General features: G+C 37.0%; 1 protein-coding gene across 1 annotated transcript in view; it reads left to right on the top strand.

Moving 5' to 3' along the window:
* CEP128 (centrosomal protein 128) overlaps nucleotides 1–16,251 on the top strand; it is a 641,642-nt gene that overhangs the window by 75,761 nt on the left and 549,630 nt on the right. Inside the window, exon 7 of the mRNA XM_042782443.1 lies at nucleotides 7,554–7,670. Coding sequence (XP_042638377.1) covers nucleotides 7,554–7,670 — 117 coding nt within the window. The remainder of the gene's footprint in view (nucleotides 1–7,553; nucleotides 7,671–16,251) is intronic.

Genomic DNA, 16,251 nt, shown 5'->3' with positions numbered 1-16,251 from the left:
GAGAGAGAGAGAGAGAAAGAGAGATTGGAGAAAAGCTATTAGTTTCTGCCACATCATTTGTATTTTTTTTTTTTTGTCCCACAACTACTGTGCTTTTTGATCCACAGTACTCTCTGTGGCAAGCAGGGCAAGTTTTATAATTCTCATTTTATAGATGATGAAATTGATTACTTGAATTGAAATTGATTTCTTGAAAGATTAATTCTCTCAAGACAAAATTATTTTCTGCTTGGAATTTGTTGTTGAAACCATATGTTTTCATTAATGGAAGACATTTTGAATGAAAGGAAAAAAATTTTTTCTTGCGGTAATAAGGATTTTGATACAATTAGTGGGACACATATGTCTCTAGGTTTCTCTGATGTTGGGGTTGGTGGGATGAAACCTGTTTGTTGAGATTCACACAGTTATACAGGCCTCTACCAGATGGCAGCATACACTAAAAGTGGGATACAGGCTTCCCACTAAACCTGAGAGAAGTGCATGTGGGCACTCGGTGTCCCATGGGTCACAAAAAGGTTAAATGACACAGACATTTAAGTAGTATGTATTTCACTTAAAAAGCTAATGATTGGACCAGAGTGTGGTGGAACTCAGAGTTCAGAGCTGGTCATCTATCATTAGATTACAGAGAAACCCAATACCAGTGCAAATTGTAATATTTAAAAATTGAGAACAAATTCTATGGTGTAGGTGGGCATTTTGTGGATAGAGACCAGTTTGTTTGTTTTTTTTCTTCAGCACACTCTCTGTTCTATTTCCTAGTAACTGTTTACTTGAAAACAAAAAATAGCATTTGTTTTTTATTATTGCGTAACATATTTCACTGGTTTAAAACAGCATTTATTATCTGATACTTTCTGTGGGTCAAGAATCTGGGCATGGCTTAGCTGGGCCCTCTGGCTCTGAGTATCTCAAAGGCTGTGGTCACCTCAAGTCTTGTTTGGGATAGATCAATTTCCTTGCTCACTCTCTTTGTGGTTGGCAGGACTAAGTTCCTCATGGATTATGGGACTGAGACACCAGTTCTTCATGACCTGTTGGCCAGAGGCCTCTTTTATTTCTTTGCCATGTGTACCTCTCCATGGTGCATCGCAGTATCAGCAGCTTGCTCCATCAGAGCCTGCCAGATAGACAATGCTAGCACCACAGAAGTCACAGTATTTTGTAACCCAATCACTGAAGTGACATCCCATCATTTTTACTGCATTCTGTTCATTAGAAACAAGTCATTAGGTCCAGCCTGTACTCAGGGGATGACACAAGTATGTGTGAAACAGGAAACAAGGACCATTGGGAACCATGCCAGAAACTGCCTAGTACAAACGTTATTATAAAAAGTGTAAAAGATAGTAGCTTTGGATAAAAAGTGTCTAAAGACAGTAACTACATCATGGCATGTTCTAGCTGTGGTGGTAGAGTAGCTGATGTCTAAATAATTTGGGTTTTGTTTCAGGATTTGGTGCTTTAATTCTGATAAGATGCTAATAAGCACAGCATCCTTTCCTGAAACATAGAAGTCATTCAACCTTAGGCTTTAATTTAGAGGAGTGCTAACAACTTGTTCAATGTTAGTCTTCTTTAGACAGTAAGCTCTTTGAGGACAAAGTTCATCAATGTAGCATATTGACTGCTGTATTTCTAACTTCTGCCTAGCACAGTAACTGCCACAAGTTATTGTTCCTTGCATGCTTTTTGAGTGAATGCTTGCAAATGGGCATGGGGAATTACAGGATACTTTGAAAATGGAGGTTAGTGTTGGCCCCACTTTTCTCACTAAGGAATTGTATTATATTTGATCAACTTAATTCATCTCTTCAGTTTTCTTTTTAGATGATTTGGATAAAAATCCAAAATTAGTGATACATAATTGATTTAATAAGGAGTTCTGGTGGTGTAGTGTCTAAGGCATTTGACTTCTAATCAGAAGGTTGGCAGTTCAAACCCACTAGCTGCTTGGAGGAAGGAAGATGGGGCAATCTACTTCCTTAAAGCTTGACTGTCTTGGAAACCCAATGGGGATTGCTGTGAGTCATAGGAGAACTGATGGCAGTGAGTTTGGGTTTTTGGTATTGATTTGGTAATTCCACTTCAAGGATTTTATCTTGAATTATCAAATACAGTTTTATATAGGAGCTTTTTTGCCATGGTATATAATAATAATAAATTATTATCCCCATTATCAATAGGGAATAACTGTAATCAATTACAGAAAACTACGCAGTTGTTAGGAATGATAATATCTATTTGTTGTTATGGAAGGTTGTTCATGATATGTGAACTGCAAAACATTAAACACTATATAATATATAATTTTGTTAAGAAAAATGGAGTGCATACGTGTTTGCATAGTCATGTACATGTTGTTGTTAGGTGCCGCCGAGTTGTCTCCAACTCATAGTGACCCTATATACAGCAGAACAAAACACTTTCTGATCCTATGCCAGCTCCGCGATCCTTACTATCTGTACCTGAGCCTGCCGTTGTAGCTCCTGTGTCAATCCATCTTATTGAGGGCCTTCCCCTTTTTGGTTGACCCTCCATTTTACCAAGCTTGATATCCTTCTGCAGGGAATGGTCCCTTCTTACAACATGACTAAAGTATGTGAGATGAAGTTTGGCCATTCTCACTTCCAAGGAACATTTTGGATGCACTTCTTTCAGGATGGATTTGTTCATTCTTTTGGCAGTCCATGGTACTTTCAGCATTCTGTAACACCTCGACTCAAAAGCATCAACTCTTCTTCGGTCTTCCTTATTCATTGTCTGCCTCACATGCATATGAGGTAATTGAAAATATCATGGCTTGTGTCAGGTGCACTTTAGTCTTTAAGGAGATTATCTTTGCTCTTCAGCACCTGAAAGAGGTCTTTTGCAGCAGATCTGCCCAATGCAATACGTCTTTTGATATCTTGACTGCTGCTTCAATTGGTGCTGATTATAGAACCTAGTAATATGAAGTCTTTGACAACTTCAGACTTCTCTCCATTTATCATGATGCTGCTCATTGGTTCAGTTGTGAGGATTTTAGTTTTCTTTATGTTGAGGTATAATCCATACTGCAGACTGTAATCTTTGATCTTCATCAGTAAGTGCTTACAGTCATTCTAATTTCAGCAAGCAAAGTTGTGTCATTGGTGTATCGTAGGTTGTTAATAAGTCTTCCTCCAATCCTGATGCCATGTTTTTCTTTATATAGTCCAGCTTCTCGGATTATTTGCTCATCATACAGATTGTAAGTATGGTGAAAATATACAGCCCTGACACACTTCCTTCTTGATTTTAAACCATGCAGTATTCCCTTGTTCTGTTTGAACTGCAGCCTCCTGGTTTATGTATAGGATCCTCATGAGTACAATTAAGTGTTCTGGAATTCCCATTCTTCTCAATTTGTCTACAAATTTGTTATGATCCACACAATCAAATGCTTTTGTGTGGTCCATAAGACACAAGTAAACATCTTTCTGGTATTCTTTGCTTTCAGCCAAGATCCATCTAACATCAGCAGTGATATCCATCATTCCATGTCCTCTTCTGAATCCAGCTTGTGTTTTTGGAAGCTCTCTGTTGATATACTGCAGCAACCATTTTTGAATTATCTTCAGTAAGATTTTACTTGAATGTGATATTAATGATAGTGTTCAATAATTTCCACATTCTGTGGGATCACCTTTCTTTGCAATGGGTACAATTATGGATCTCTTCTAGTCAGTTGGCCAGGTAGCTGTCTTCCACATCTCTTGCCATAGCCGACTGAATGCCTTCAGTGTGGCATCTGTTTGTTGAAACATCTCAATGGGTATTCCATCAATTCCTGGAGCCTTGTTTTTCACCACTTCCTTCAGTTCAGCTTCGACTTTTCCTTCAACACCATTGGTTCTTGATCATATGTCACCTCCTCAAATGGATGAACATCGGCCAATTCATTTTGGTACAGTTTTTCTGTGTATTCCTTCCATCTTCTTTTGATGTTTCCTGCATCATTCAGTATATTGCCTGTAGAATCTTTCAATATTGCAACTTGAGGTTTCAATTTTTTCTTTAGTTCTTTCACCTTGAGAAATGCCTAGCATGTTTTTCCCTTTGGCTTTCCAACTTCATGTCTTTTCCCATTTCATAATAATAATTGACTTTGTCTTCTCGAGCTGCCCTTTGAAATCTTCTGTTCAGCTCTTTTATTTTGTCATTTCTTCCATTTGCTTTAGCCACTCTTTGTTCAAAGGCAAGTTTCAGAGTCTCTTCTGACATCCATGTTGATCTTTTTTTCCTTTCCTGTGTTTTTAATGACCTTTTGCTTTCTTCATGGATGATGTTCTTGATGTCATCCCATGATTCTTCTGGTTTTCAGTCATTGGTGTTCAGTGCATCAAATCTATTCTTTAAATGGTCTCTAAATTCAGGAGGGATATATTCAAGGTTGTATTTTGGCTGTCGTGGACTTCTTTTAATTGTCTTCAACTTGAACTTGCATATGAGTAGTTGATGTTCTGTTCTACAGTCAGCTCCTGGCCTTATTTTGGCTGAAGATATTGAGCTTCTCTATTACCTCTTGCCACACATGTAGTTAATTTGATTCCTGTGTTCTCCATCTGGTGAAGTCCATGTGTATAGCCACTATTTGTGTTGTTGAAAAAGGGTATTTGCAACGAATAAGTCATTGGTCATGTAAAATTCTATCATGATTTCCAGCATCATTTCTATCACCAAGGCCAAATTTTCCAACTACTGGTGAATCTTCTTTGTTTCCAACTTTTGCATTCCAATCATCAGTGATTATTAACACATGTTGATTGCCTGTTCAGTCAATTTCAGACTGCAGAAGTTGGAAAAATCTTCAATTTCCTCATCTTTGGCTTTGGTGGTAAATTTGAATAATAATAGTATTAACTGGTCTTGCTTGTAGGAGTATGGATATTATCATATTACTAACAGCATTGTACTTCAGGATAGATCTTGAAACACTCTTTGTGATGATGAGTGCCACACCATTTCACTTCAATTTGTCATTCCTGGCATAGTAGATCATGTAGTTGTTTGATTCAGAATGGCCAAAACTGGTCCATTTCAGCTCACTAATGCCTAGGTTATCAATCTTTATGGGTCCCATTACATTTTTTGAGAACTTCAAATTTTCCTAGATTCATGCTTCGTACATTCCACATTCTGTTTATTAATGGACATTTGCAGCTGTTTCTTCTCATTTTGAGTTGTGCCACATCACCAAATGCAGGTCCTGAAAGTTCTACTTTATCCATATCATTAAGGTTGGCTCTACTTTGATTAAGCAGCTCTTTTCCAGTCATATCTTGAGTGCCTTCTGGCCTGAGGGCTCATCTTCTGGCATTGTATCAGACAAGGTTTCAGGGCTATTCATAAAGTTTTCCAGTAATATATCAGACAGTTTCAGTGCTACTCATAAGGTTTTCCCTGGCCAGTTCTTTGAGAAGTGGATGGCCTCTTCCTTCTTCTGAGTCTGCCTCAGTCTGGAAGCTCCGCCAAAATCCGTCCACCATGGGTAACCCTGCTGGTGTTTGAAACACCAGTGGCACAGCCTCCAGCCTCACAGCAACATACAAGCCACCACAGTGTGAGAAACTGACAGACAAGTTCGTCTCCCTTAGCTTCCTGCCTAGGAGGTCTCTTACTTCTTCTGGCCGTTGGCTCTGGCTACTGCTTCCTGCCTGGGAGCTCTCCTTACCTGATTTGGCTGTTGGCTCTGGCTGCCACTTCCTGCTGGGGGCTTTCCCTCTTACCTATGGTCCTGGCTGCCATGTAGGTATGTATAGTAAAAAAATGTAGAGTAAAAAATCTGGAAGTGTACATCAAAATACTTAGTGTTTTTCTCTTGATGGTTGCTTATGGCAGATTCTTTTTATTTTTTATCATTATCATTTATTTTCTGATAGGCACTGCTGTTCATTGCTTTTAGTATTCAGAATGAACAATAAAGGTATTTTCATTTTGTAAAACATTGAATGAATTGACTTTTTTTTTTTTTTTGTATTCAATATTTTGTTTTCTATTCCAGCAGGTATTATATTCATTTCAGATGGAATAGTAAATTGATTACTAGGATATTAGGATTGATTTTATGATTTAGGAACATGATGCTGAAGGATATTTAGAGCTTTTAGGAAAGTGATGCAAATATTAGAATATCTTTTAATTATTTATCTGGAAAGAAGGTTGGGCAATTTACTTCCATAGAGATACCACCTTGGAAACCCAAGGAGGGGTTGCTATGAGTTGGACCTGACTTGACGGCAGTGACTTTGGTTTTTTAAGTACTAAAAGTTGGATATCCAAGATCAGTCAACTTTAGTGATATAAACTGCTATTTTTTTTAGTTGAATATTTAAATTAAGGCTTTATTGATTAATTAAACATATTTTTTCAAGTGCCTTTTTGAAAAAGACAACTTTTTTGAGGCACACTTTACTATAAAATTCAGCTACTTTAAGCATGCTGTAATTTTTAGTAAATTTTCTCCAGCTGTCACCATTATCCCACTTTAGAAGATTTTTCTCTCACCAACAGATCCTTTGTAATGAGTACCATTCTTGATTCTAGATCAAGGATAGAATTGATGACAATAAGAGGAATATCTTTATGATTTCTCTAAAATGAATACAAAATGTACTGTTTCTGCTGTATTCTCTTGCAGTCAGGGCGCACATTTCTAATATTGTAATTCTTATTTAGGAACTCTGGTGGTATGGTGGATAAGGTATTTGGCTGCTAAACAGAAGATTGGCAGTTCAGACTCACCAGATGCTCTGATGAAGGAGGATGGGGCAATCTACTTCTGTAGTGATTTACAGCCTTGGAAATCCAACAGGGGTCGCTATGAATCAGAATTGACTTGATGGCAGTGGGTTTGGTTTTTTTTGTTTAATGACCCACATGGATTATGTTTGAATTTGCACAACTTTTAGTGGCAAAAATTTGCATCAGAGGAAAAAATTCTTTCATGTTCATTTTAGAAAGTCCCAGTTAAATGTTTTTTAGTTTGACTTTAGTTTTTGATCTTTTACAGCTGGTTTATTTTTAGCAGATCACAGTAGAAGAGATTGACAAGTTAATGAAAATCCTTTTTAATTATTCACTGCATGTAAACATCAAGACCTTTTTAGGCAGGTTATGCTCGTGGATAATTAAAATGCAAAATAACTAAATAGATTGACAGTTTATCATTGATCTGGTAATAAATGCAGTTGGCAAAATTGGTATTTTCTTTCTAACTCACCAGAGGGCGCTCTTTTCCAGGGTATTTTATCTCTGACCTAGTGAATTATTACGTATTACACTTAAAAAAATTTGAGGCTGTTATTGGAATCTAGAGTAGGATTATTTGGAGACTTGCTTTCTTTTGTAACTTCCAGTAAATTTTGTTTTGTCAGCTGCTTTAAAAGAGTATCATTAAAAGGGGCTCTACAAGCAAGTCAGTCTGAAATATTTGGAGAGTAGTATGTCTAGGGTAAAATACCTCTTGGATTTAGTCTGCTTTTGCTAACAGCTTTATAATGTCACTGTTTCTGTTTATTCATGTTAAGGTTTCTGATCGGGTAGAACGGCGGCTTCAGGAAATAGAAAGAGAGATGCGCACAGAAAGAGAGTTGGTGGAAAAACATTGGGATCAACTGGGGCTTATGTCCTTGCAGCTACAGGAGGTTTGTGAAAAATGCCTTCTTGGAATATAAATTTGAATTTGTATAGTTATTTAGCTATTTTAAAATGCCTGTAGTTCCTTAGTTGTTGCATATATAGCATATATAACAGAAAAGTTAACAAATGAGAAGTTATAATTCAGTGTATGAAATCAGACCTGTGTGGCTCTAAATCCAGTGTCTACTGGTTGGTGGCAGTATGAAGTTGGGCATGTTCTTTAACTTCTCTAAGCGCCAGTTTCCTCATCTGGAAAATGAAAATAATAAGAGTATCTACAAAATCAGACTAATGTAAAGATCATTCAGTTAATGCTGGTAAAAGCACTTAGCCTAGTGTCTAGTATGTGCTCAAGACATGTTGAATAAAAGTATAATTGCTATGATTAATTTTTTTTGGCATGAACCAGACTAGGGGTCAGCAAAGTATGGCTGGCCCGTAGGCCAAAGTGGGGCACTACCTGTTTTTGTAAATAAAGTTTTATTGGAACATAGCCATACCCAATCATTAATGCATTTTTTTGTAGCTCCTCTCATGCTAGAACAGTGCAGTTGAATAATTGTGAAAGAGGTTGTATGGCCTGTAAAGCCTAAATGATCAACCTTTTGTTGAAAAAGTTTGCCAACCTTTCTCTTCAACTATCATCAAGCCAGTTCAAAATGGTGGTGGTTGCCCTTTAGCGAACTTCTAATAAACTTTAGTTTGAAATTTCAGTTGAAAAAATTAGAACAAAGAATTTCTGTATACCATTCACCTAGATTTCCACAATATCCACATTTTGCAATACTTGGCTTTATTATTTTTCTGTATTTATCCATACATATGTAATTTTGTTTTCTGAATATGAGTAAGTTGAAGACATGATGACTCTAAATACTTCTAGATAGTTTGGTAGGTGTTCCTGAACCCATATTTTCTCTTCCATAATCACTGTACAATAATAAAAATCTGGAAATTAACATCACTATAACAATATGATTTAATCTATAGATTTTATTCAAAGTTCACCACTGATGTTCTTTTCTGGTCCAGGATAGGATACACTATAGGATCTTGCGTCGTATTTGGTTGTCATGCCTGTTTTGTCTCCTTTAATTTGGAATGGTTTCTCAGTTTTCCTTTGTCATTCATGATCTTGACAGCTTTGAAGAGTACTCATCAGGTACTTTGTACAGTGCCCTCATTTTGGGTGTATTGAATCTTTAGGGCTAGATTCAGTCTATGGACTTTTGGCAGGAAACCCAGAGAATTGGTGTTGTGTTCTTCCCAGGAGCCGTATGATGTAGATTTATCACATTACTGATGAAAATGTTAAATGCTTGATGGAGGCAGGGCCTGCCAGGTTTGTCCGCTGTAGAGTTACTATTTTTTTTTTTTTTTCCCTTTTAATTCATAGGTATTTTATGAGGAGATTCTTTGAGTTTTGAAAATACCCTATTTCTCATTGTACTTCCACTCACTAATTTTAGCATCTAGTGGTGATTCTTGCCTGAAACATCTAATCTGGAACATTTATTATTTGGAATTCTACTGTGAGAAAGAGCCTTCTCTTTTCTTCCGTGCATTTATCTCTTTGTCTTGATTTGGGAGCCATCAGGGTGCAGTGGTTAGGTACACAGCTGCTAACCAAAAGGCCAGTGGTTTGAATCCATCTGCTGTTCCTGTGAGAGGAAGATGTAGCAGTCTGCTTCCATAAAGATTTACAGCCGTGGAAACCCTATAGGGAAGTTCTACTTTGTCATATAGGATCACTTATTAATCAGAATTGACTTAGTGATAATGAGATATTGATAAGAATTCATGGATTCTTATTTTATGTAAAATCTAAATATTATGAAACAAGAAAACCAGAGAATTAAAATAAAAGGAAATTTTGTTTTATGAAATGGGTTTCTCTAAAGCTTATATTGTACTTATGTATTTATATGTGCTTGTAGATCATTGCCCTTTATGAATGTGACAGAGAAATTTTAAGTATTAACAGATACTGCTAATTGAAAATTGGGAACAAAAATTGCAATACTGAAATTATAATGAAAATGAATAGAAAAATCAGCTTTTGTTTTCTAAAACTTCATTGTCCAAAAAGGAGGCATACCCCTGTTGGTTGATAATTAACTTTGAAGAGGGTATTTTGTTGAATAATTAGATACAGCATGTGGGTAGCCTTTTTTTTTTTTTTTAAAAAAAACAAAACCTTGATTTTTTTATACATTTGTTCTCAAAGCAAATTGCATCTGGTGAGCATAAGAATAGTACTGAAGAGACAATTGTTCTTTTTTGCAAGAGAAAATTAGAGAAATTTTCCATACTTATTTTCTTCTGTCTTTGCAGAAAGCACAAAATTACAAAGAAAGAAGGAGCGGAAGATTGCTTCCCACTCCTGCTCTGAAAACCAGAAACCAGAGCCTGAGTATCTGCATTGTAATTGTCAGTTTGACTGAAAGCTTGAGCTGTGATTTGGAATTTAACCTCTGGCAATACAATGGAGTATCACTATTGATATGAAATGTTTAATTTCCTATTTTGCCACTTTAAGTGGTGACCTATATGCTTTTAAAGGTGATTTTGGATTAAATAGTGCAGTATAAACTGATGCATTAGCCTGATGCATTTTCCTAATGTCAAGTTAAGTGACTTAGACTGTTCTAGAAAGGTCGTTTAAGAAGAGAAAACATTTTGCTTTCTTTTTGACATGAAAAATACTTAAGAAAATGCCTATACTGCATGATAGTAGTGGTTGATGATTTTTGTTTCTGATTATGATGAGAAACTGAATCTATAGCTGAATAAGTATAAGGTGGTTCGGGAGTTTATTTCTGTCTGATCCCAGAGCCTAGACTTTCAGCCTCTGTGCTCTTCTGCCTTCCTACATGTATAGCTCAATGGTCGTGAACATTGTGGCGTTTAAAAGTTGTTCAGCAGTTAAGAGTCCTCATTAAAAGATCCAGGATTTCCAAGTATTATTCAATTACAGAGAGGAAACCTGTGGTTTTTACTGGACCTGCTCCTTTTTAGTGATATAACGAGGTCCTGAGGTTTGTGGAGTTCTACCTGTTCCCATGGAATGAAAGACAGAGTATTCATCATCAGAAATCGATGGGGGAAAAGTGACTTTTTTTCTTGTTTAGCTTTTAAAGATTTGTTTACTTTCTTTTTTTCCTCCTGGTTTGAGCAAGGGGCTGGACATGTTCTAGAATCCACTTCCTTTTTTGAACCTCAGGTGCTCATGGGTCACATGAATCTCAGGTTTTCTAAAACTTGATAGGGACCTGAACTGCCCTGCAGACTCGTAATGTCTTATTTTAAACACTTTGTTTTGGGATCTCACTGTTGTTGTTGTTATGTGCCATGGAGTCTGACCTGACTCATAGCGATACCTCCTTGGGTTTCTGAGGCAGTATCAGTACGGAAGTAGATTGCCCCATCTTCCTTCCGAGGAGTGGCTGATGGGTTTGAACCGCCAGCCTTCTGATTAGCAGTCAAGTGCCTTAGGCACTATGCTACCAGAGCTTCCTGGGATCTCACTAGATGTCTTTTTAGGAGAAGTGGTGGTTCTGTTACGTTGAGCTTGTACTAATCAAATGCAGATCTTTTTAACCTTATAACCATCAATCAGCCTTACCTTGTTGAACCATTGTACAAATATCAACATGTTTGTCATTGGACTACATTTTGCCTTATGGTATTATAAACTCCTTTTGCTCCGAAGCTTGATAATAACATTATGATTAGTTAAATTTACTGGGGTGGGCATAGGCACAGTTGGCTCTGGGATCAGAGCCCAAGTAAGAACCCTCTTTTGCAGTTCCAAAAATTACATAAAATCCTAGATAACATCTCTAACTCTTGACTGTTAGTGCCTGGGAATTCCTGGTTTGCTGTTTACTAGCTATTTCATTTAAATTGAGTGTGATTTCTTTACCTTCATTTGAATTACTTGAGAGGAAAAACAAATACTACGTCTATATTTGCATATGGTTTTCAGAGTATTCCATAGCATATTAAAATGCTAGTCTTCCCTCAACCATCAAGGTATTCCATGCTTACATATTACCTAAGGTGATTTAGATGTCTTAGGCTCAACGTGCTTCATGGAGAAGTCTATGAGGCAAGCATGGCATGGAATATCAATAGAAGGTGATGAAGATTAAGTGAAAAATCAAGTCTTTAAGATACAGGTTCATTTCAGTGGTTTTCAGTCTGTGTGCCCATGGAAAACCAGGTTATATGAGCCTTGCCAATAAAATAAAATCATAGGAGCCTTTTTCTAATTTATAGAAAAACAAAAAGATAGAATAATAATAATAATAATAATAATAATAAAGAAAAACCAAACTCACTGCCATGGAGTTGATTCCGACTTATAGCGACCCCTACTATGTTTCTGTGGTGGTAAATCTTTATGGAAGTAGATTGCCCCATCTTCCTTCTGCAGAGCAGCTGGTGGGTTTGAAACACCAACCTTCTGGTTAGCAGTCAAATGCCTTAGGCACTGTGCCACCAGAGCTCTTAATAATAAAAAAGATAGATTAAATTCTTTTCTTCTTTCAGCATCTCTACCATTTTGAAAAACTTAATAAAGAAGTATATATGCATTCCTGCCCAGCAATGTAATCGTGGTTCCAGAGATGCCAAGTTATGTGGATATTTATAAGAAATGACTGAATATTAATGTATTTAGTTTGGACTCATTTAGGGAGAAGCATCTATAGCAGCCAAATTTTTTTTTCTTATGTCTTCATAATAGCTGTAGCATCTCCCTTGAGACTTCTGTGTCAAAGCACAGGAGAACCTCGTCAGGCAAATGTCCTCACTTGGCGCCATTGGCCTCATCTCCTGCATTTTGACTCTTCTAATTTCTTTTGGAGAAGAGATGCATTTCTAAGGCCCTGCTAGATTTTGGACTCATCTTTACTTATCTTTCCAATGCTGAATTGCAAAACTTTTGGTTAGCTGTTCACTTTAGCCTCCTACTCTTGTTTCCATAGTTGCTTCTGTTTTTGTTGGTCTGTGTTGAGTTGGTTCTAACCCATAGTGACCCTTTGTACAACAGAATGAAACTCAACCTGGTCCTGGGCCATCCTCAAAATAATGCTAGGTTTGATCTCATTGTTGTAGCCACTGTGTCAGTCCATCCAGTTGAAGGTTTTCCTCTTTTTTTTTTTTTGTGCCAGCCATCTACTTTACCAAGCATGATATCCTTCTCCAGGGACTAGTCCCTTCTGACAACATGTCTAAAGTACATGAGGTGAAGTCTCCCCATCCTCCTTTCTAAGGAGAATCCTGGCTGTACTTCTCCCAAGGCAAATTTAGTTATTCTTATGGCAATCAGTGGTATATTTAATATTCTTAACAAACACTGTAATCCAAATGCATCAATTCTTTTGATTCATCATTTAATTTCTTCATTGCTGCTTCCATGGGCATTGATTTTGGATCCAAGTAAAATGAAATCCTTGAAAATTTCAGTCTTTTCTCTATTTATTATGACAGTACCTATTTATTCATTTGGGAGGATTTTTTTTTTTTCCTTTATGTTGAGGTGCAATCCATACTGAAGACTGTAGTTTTTGATCTTCATCAGTAAGTACTTCAAGTCGTCTTTGCTTTTAAAGTAATCAATGTTAGTGTTCTCTAAAATTTTCTTATATATGTATTTCATAGAACAAATTTCTTTCCCCTTGAAATGATAAAAGTTCTTTTAATATAAATGTCCATTAAATAACTTTCACATTCATCATCCCAACAACTTCCCTGGGCTTTGAGAAAGACCAATAGAGTTTACGTGTAATTAAGAGTTTACAAATAAAACATAAGGACTATGTGAAACATGGCTATAGTCTTTAATCTTTGTCAGTAAGTGCTTCAAGTCCTCTTTACTTTCATCAAGATGGTTGTGTCATCTGTGTGTCACAGGTTGTTAATGAGTCTTCAGTATGGATTACATCTCAACATAAAAAAATAAGAATCCTTAAAACTGGACCAATAAGCAACATCATGATAAAAGGTGGAGAAAAAATGGAGACAAGATTGAATATGTCAAGGATTTCATTTTATTTGGATCCATAGTCAACACTCATGGAAACAGCTGCTGGGAAATCAAACAATGTATTGCATTGGGCAAATAGGCTGTAAAAGACCTCCTTAAAGTGTTAAAGTGCAGAGATGTCACTTTGAAGACTAGGGTGTGCCTGACCCAAGCTGTGGTATTTTTAATTGACTCATACACAAAGAATAAGGAAGACAGAAGACTAATTTATACATTTGAATTAGGATGTTGGAAAAGAATATTTAATATACCATGGACTATCAGAAGAATGAACATATCTGTCTTGGAAGAAGTATAGCTGGAATGTTCCTTCAAAAGGAGCATGGTGAGACTTCATTTCTTGTACTTTGGTCATAATATCAGGAGGGACTATTCCTTCAAGAAGGATATTATACTTGATAAAATAGAGCTTCAAGGAAAAAGAGGAAGACCCTTAACAAAATGAATAGACACAGGGATTTCCGGTAACATGGCAGAGTAGGCAGAAAGAGTGCACAGAGACCCTCTTCAACAAAGAAAAGGGAAACCAATTAACACAGACACAGAATATAATCCTGGACCCCTGAGCCTTGAAGGGAAGGATACAGAAGTGGACTAAACCCCCACTAGCAGAAGAATTTGCATGAAAATACCACAAAAGGAGACAGACGGATCTGTGGAGCTGCAGTCTGGCAGCGATCCTGAGCAATCCTGATGGCACAGACAGCTTGGAGAGTGCCAAATGATGGTAGAACCTAAGAATTAACCTAAAAATCAGCCCTGCTAGCCAGGGGCTGCACGGAGGACTGCTCTGTTGACTGGGGAATAAACGGAGAAGGCGAAGAGAAAGGAGGGCTGAGATGTGGACTTTCGCCTGTCTGGAGGGCACTGCCATTTTGAATGTTTACAAGCAGCTTGACCATTTTGGATATTTAAAGAGACAGCGTTCTCCAAGATTCCAGGGGTTTAAGAACAGGTTCTGCTTGCTAGCAACCCCAAGGACACTCTGGACCTGCCCAACTGAAAAGGTGCTACATTCCTCTTGTTACTCTTATACACCACACCTGCTTGGTGAACGGAGGTGTGGCCATCCCCCACTCCCACACCTTCTGGGCCTGCAGGAACTCCATCCCAGTCTTTGTGCTAAGAAGGAGCTTGGGTTCCCTGCCCCCTGACCTGTCCTTCACCGATTTTTTTTTCTCTTTATTTTATTTTATTTTTTATTTTTTCTTTTTTGATTTCTGTTTTCTGGTGTTTAGTTTGCTTGTATTTGTCTGTTTTAAAACTACTATTAGTATTAATACTTTTGTCCTTTTTACTATTTTTCTTTATTCTTCCCCTCCCAGGTCCTAGTTTTCAGCTTTTTTTCTTTTCCCTGTTCCTGGTTGAAAAATTTTTTTTTTTAATTTAATTTTTTCCCCCTTTTTTCTCGTGGTGAACCCCGTTCTTTGTTTTTCTTTTTGCATTCTTCCCATTTTTTTTCTTCATTACTCTCCTTCTTTACCGTTTTTCTCTTAGTGACCTATCCCCAGAAATAGCAGGTTTTCATGTTTTTTTTCCTCTTCTTCTTTTTCCCTTTTTTCTTTTTTTGGTTACTGTTCCTGTGTGATTACATGGTGTGTTTTTTGTCCATGTGCTTTTAGTATTTTTTTTTTTTTAATCATTATTCAATTATAATTTGTGTCTATCTGAGTGGGAGACAGCAACAGTCCCCATAAGACACAACTACACTCACACCTGCAACTTCACTTACTGAGTGAGAGCCACTGCTGCCCCCTCTACCAATGGGCCAATGATAAAAAAAAAAAAAACCACCAAGGAGAGCCTGAAGCATCCTTGGCTGCTCTTCACAACAGTTAACAGAGATCTAAATAAACAGTGCCACGATGCCTCGGAGACAACAGACCATCACAGTCCACACAAAGAAGCAGGATAAAGTGGTAGAAACGGGAGCAGGATACAGACCAAGAACACATCCCTGAGAAAGAAGCAGCATTGGAACTCTCTGATAAGGAATTCAAAAGAGTTATCTTTAGGTATCTTCAAAGGATTGAGAGACAGACCAAAGAAAACACAGAAAAAACCTTAGAAGAATTTTGGAAGAAAACACAAGATTTCTAATGAAAAATTAGAAATGATTCTAAATCTACAGACAGAAATCTATAAGATTAATACTAAATTTTCAGAAATAGATAACACATTGGAAGGGCAAAGGAGTAGAATGGATGCAATGGAAGACAGAATTATAGAGGATTAATACTAAATTGTCAGAAATAGATAACACATTGGAAGGGCAAAGGAGTAGAATGGATGCAATGGAAGACAGAATTATAGAGATTGAAGACAAATACCTGAATACTTCTTTGGACAGGGATCGATCAGAAAAAAAAAAGTCAAAACAAAATGAAGAAAGCCTAAGGTGCATGTGGGATACTATCAAAAGGAATAACTTACATGTCATTGGAATTCCAGAACAGGAAGGGAAAAACAAAACCACTGAGAAAATTGTCCAAGATTTGCTGGGGGAGAACTTCCCTGAAATGATGAAAGATGAG

This window comes from Orycteropus afer, unplaced genomic scaffold (genome assembly GCF_000298275.1).
Source record: "Orycteropus afer afer isolate SDZICR_OR568_19922 unplaced genomic scaffold, OryAfe1.0 scaffold00322, whole genome shotgun sequence".
Taxonomy (NCBI): domain Eukaryota; kingdom Metazoa; phylum Chordata; class Mammalia; order Tubulidentata; family Orycteropodidae; genus Orycteropus; species Orycteropus afer.
Note: the sequence above shows the minus strand (reverse complement) of the source record. Positions and strands in the feature narration are given on the sequence as shown.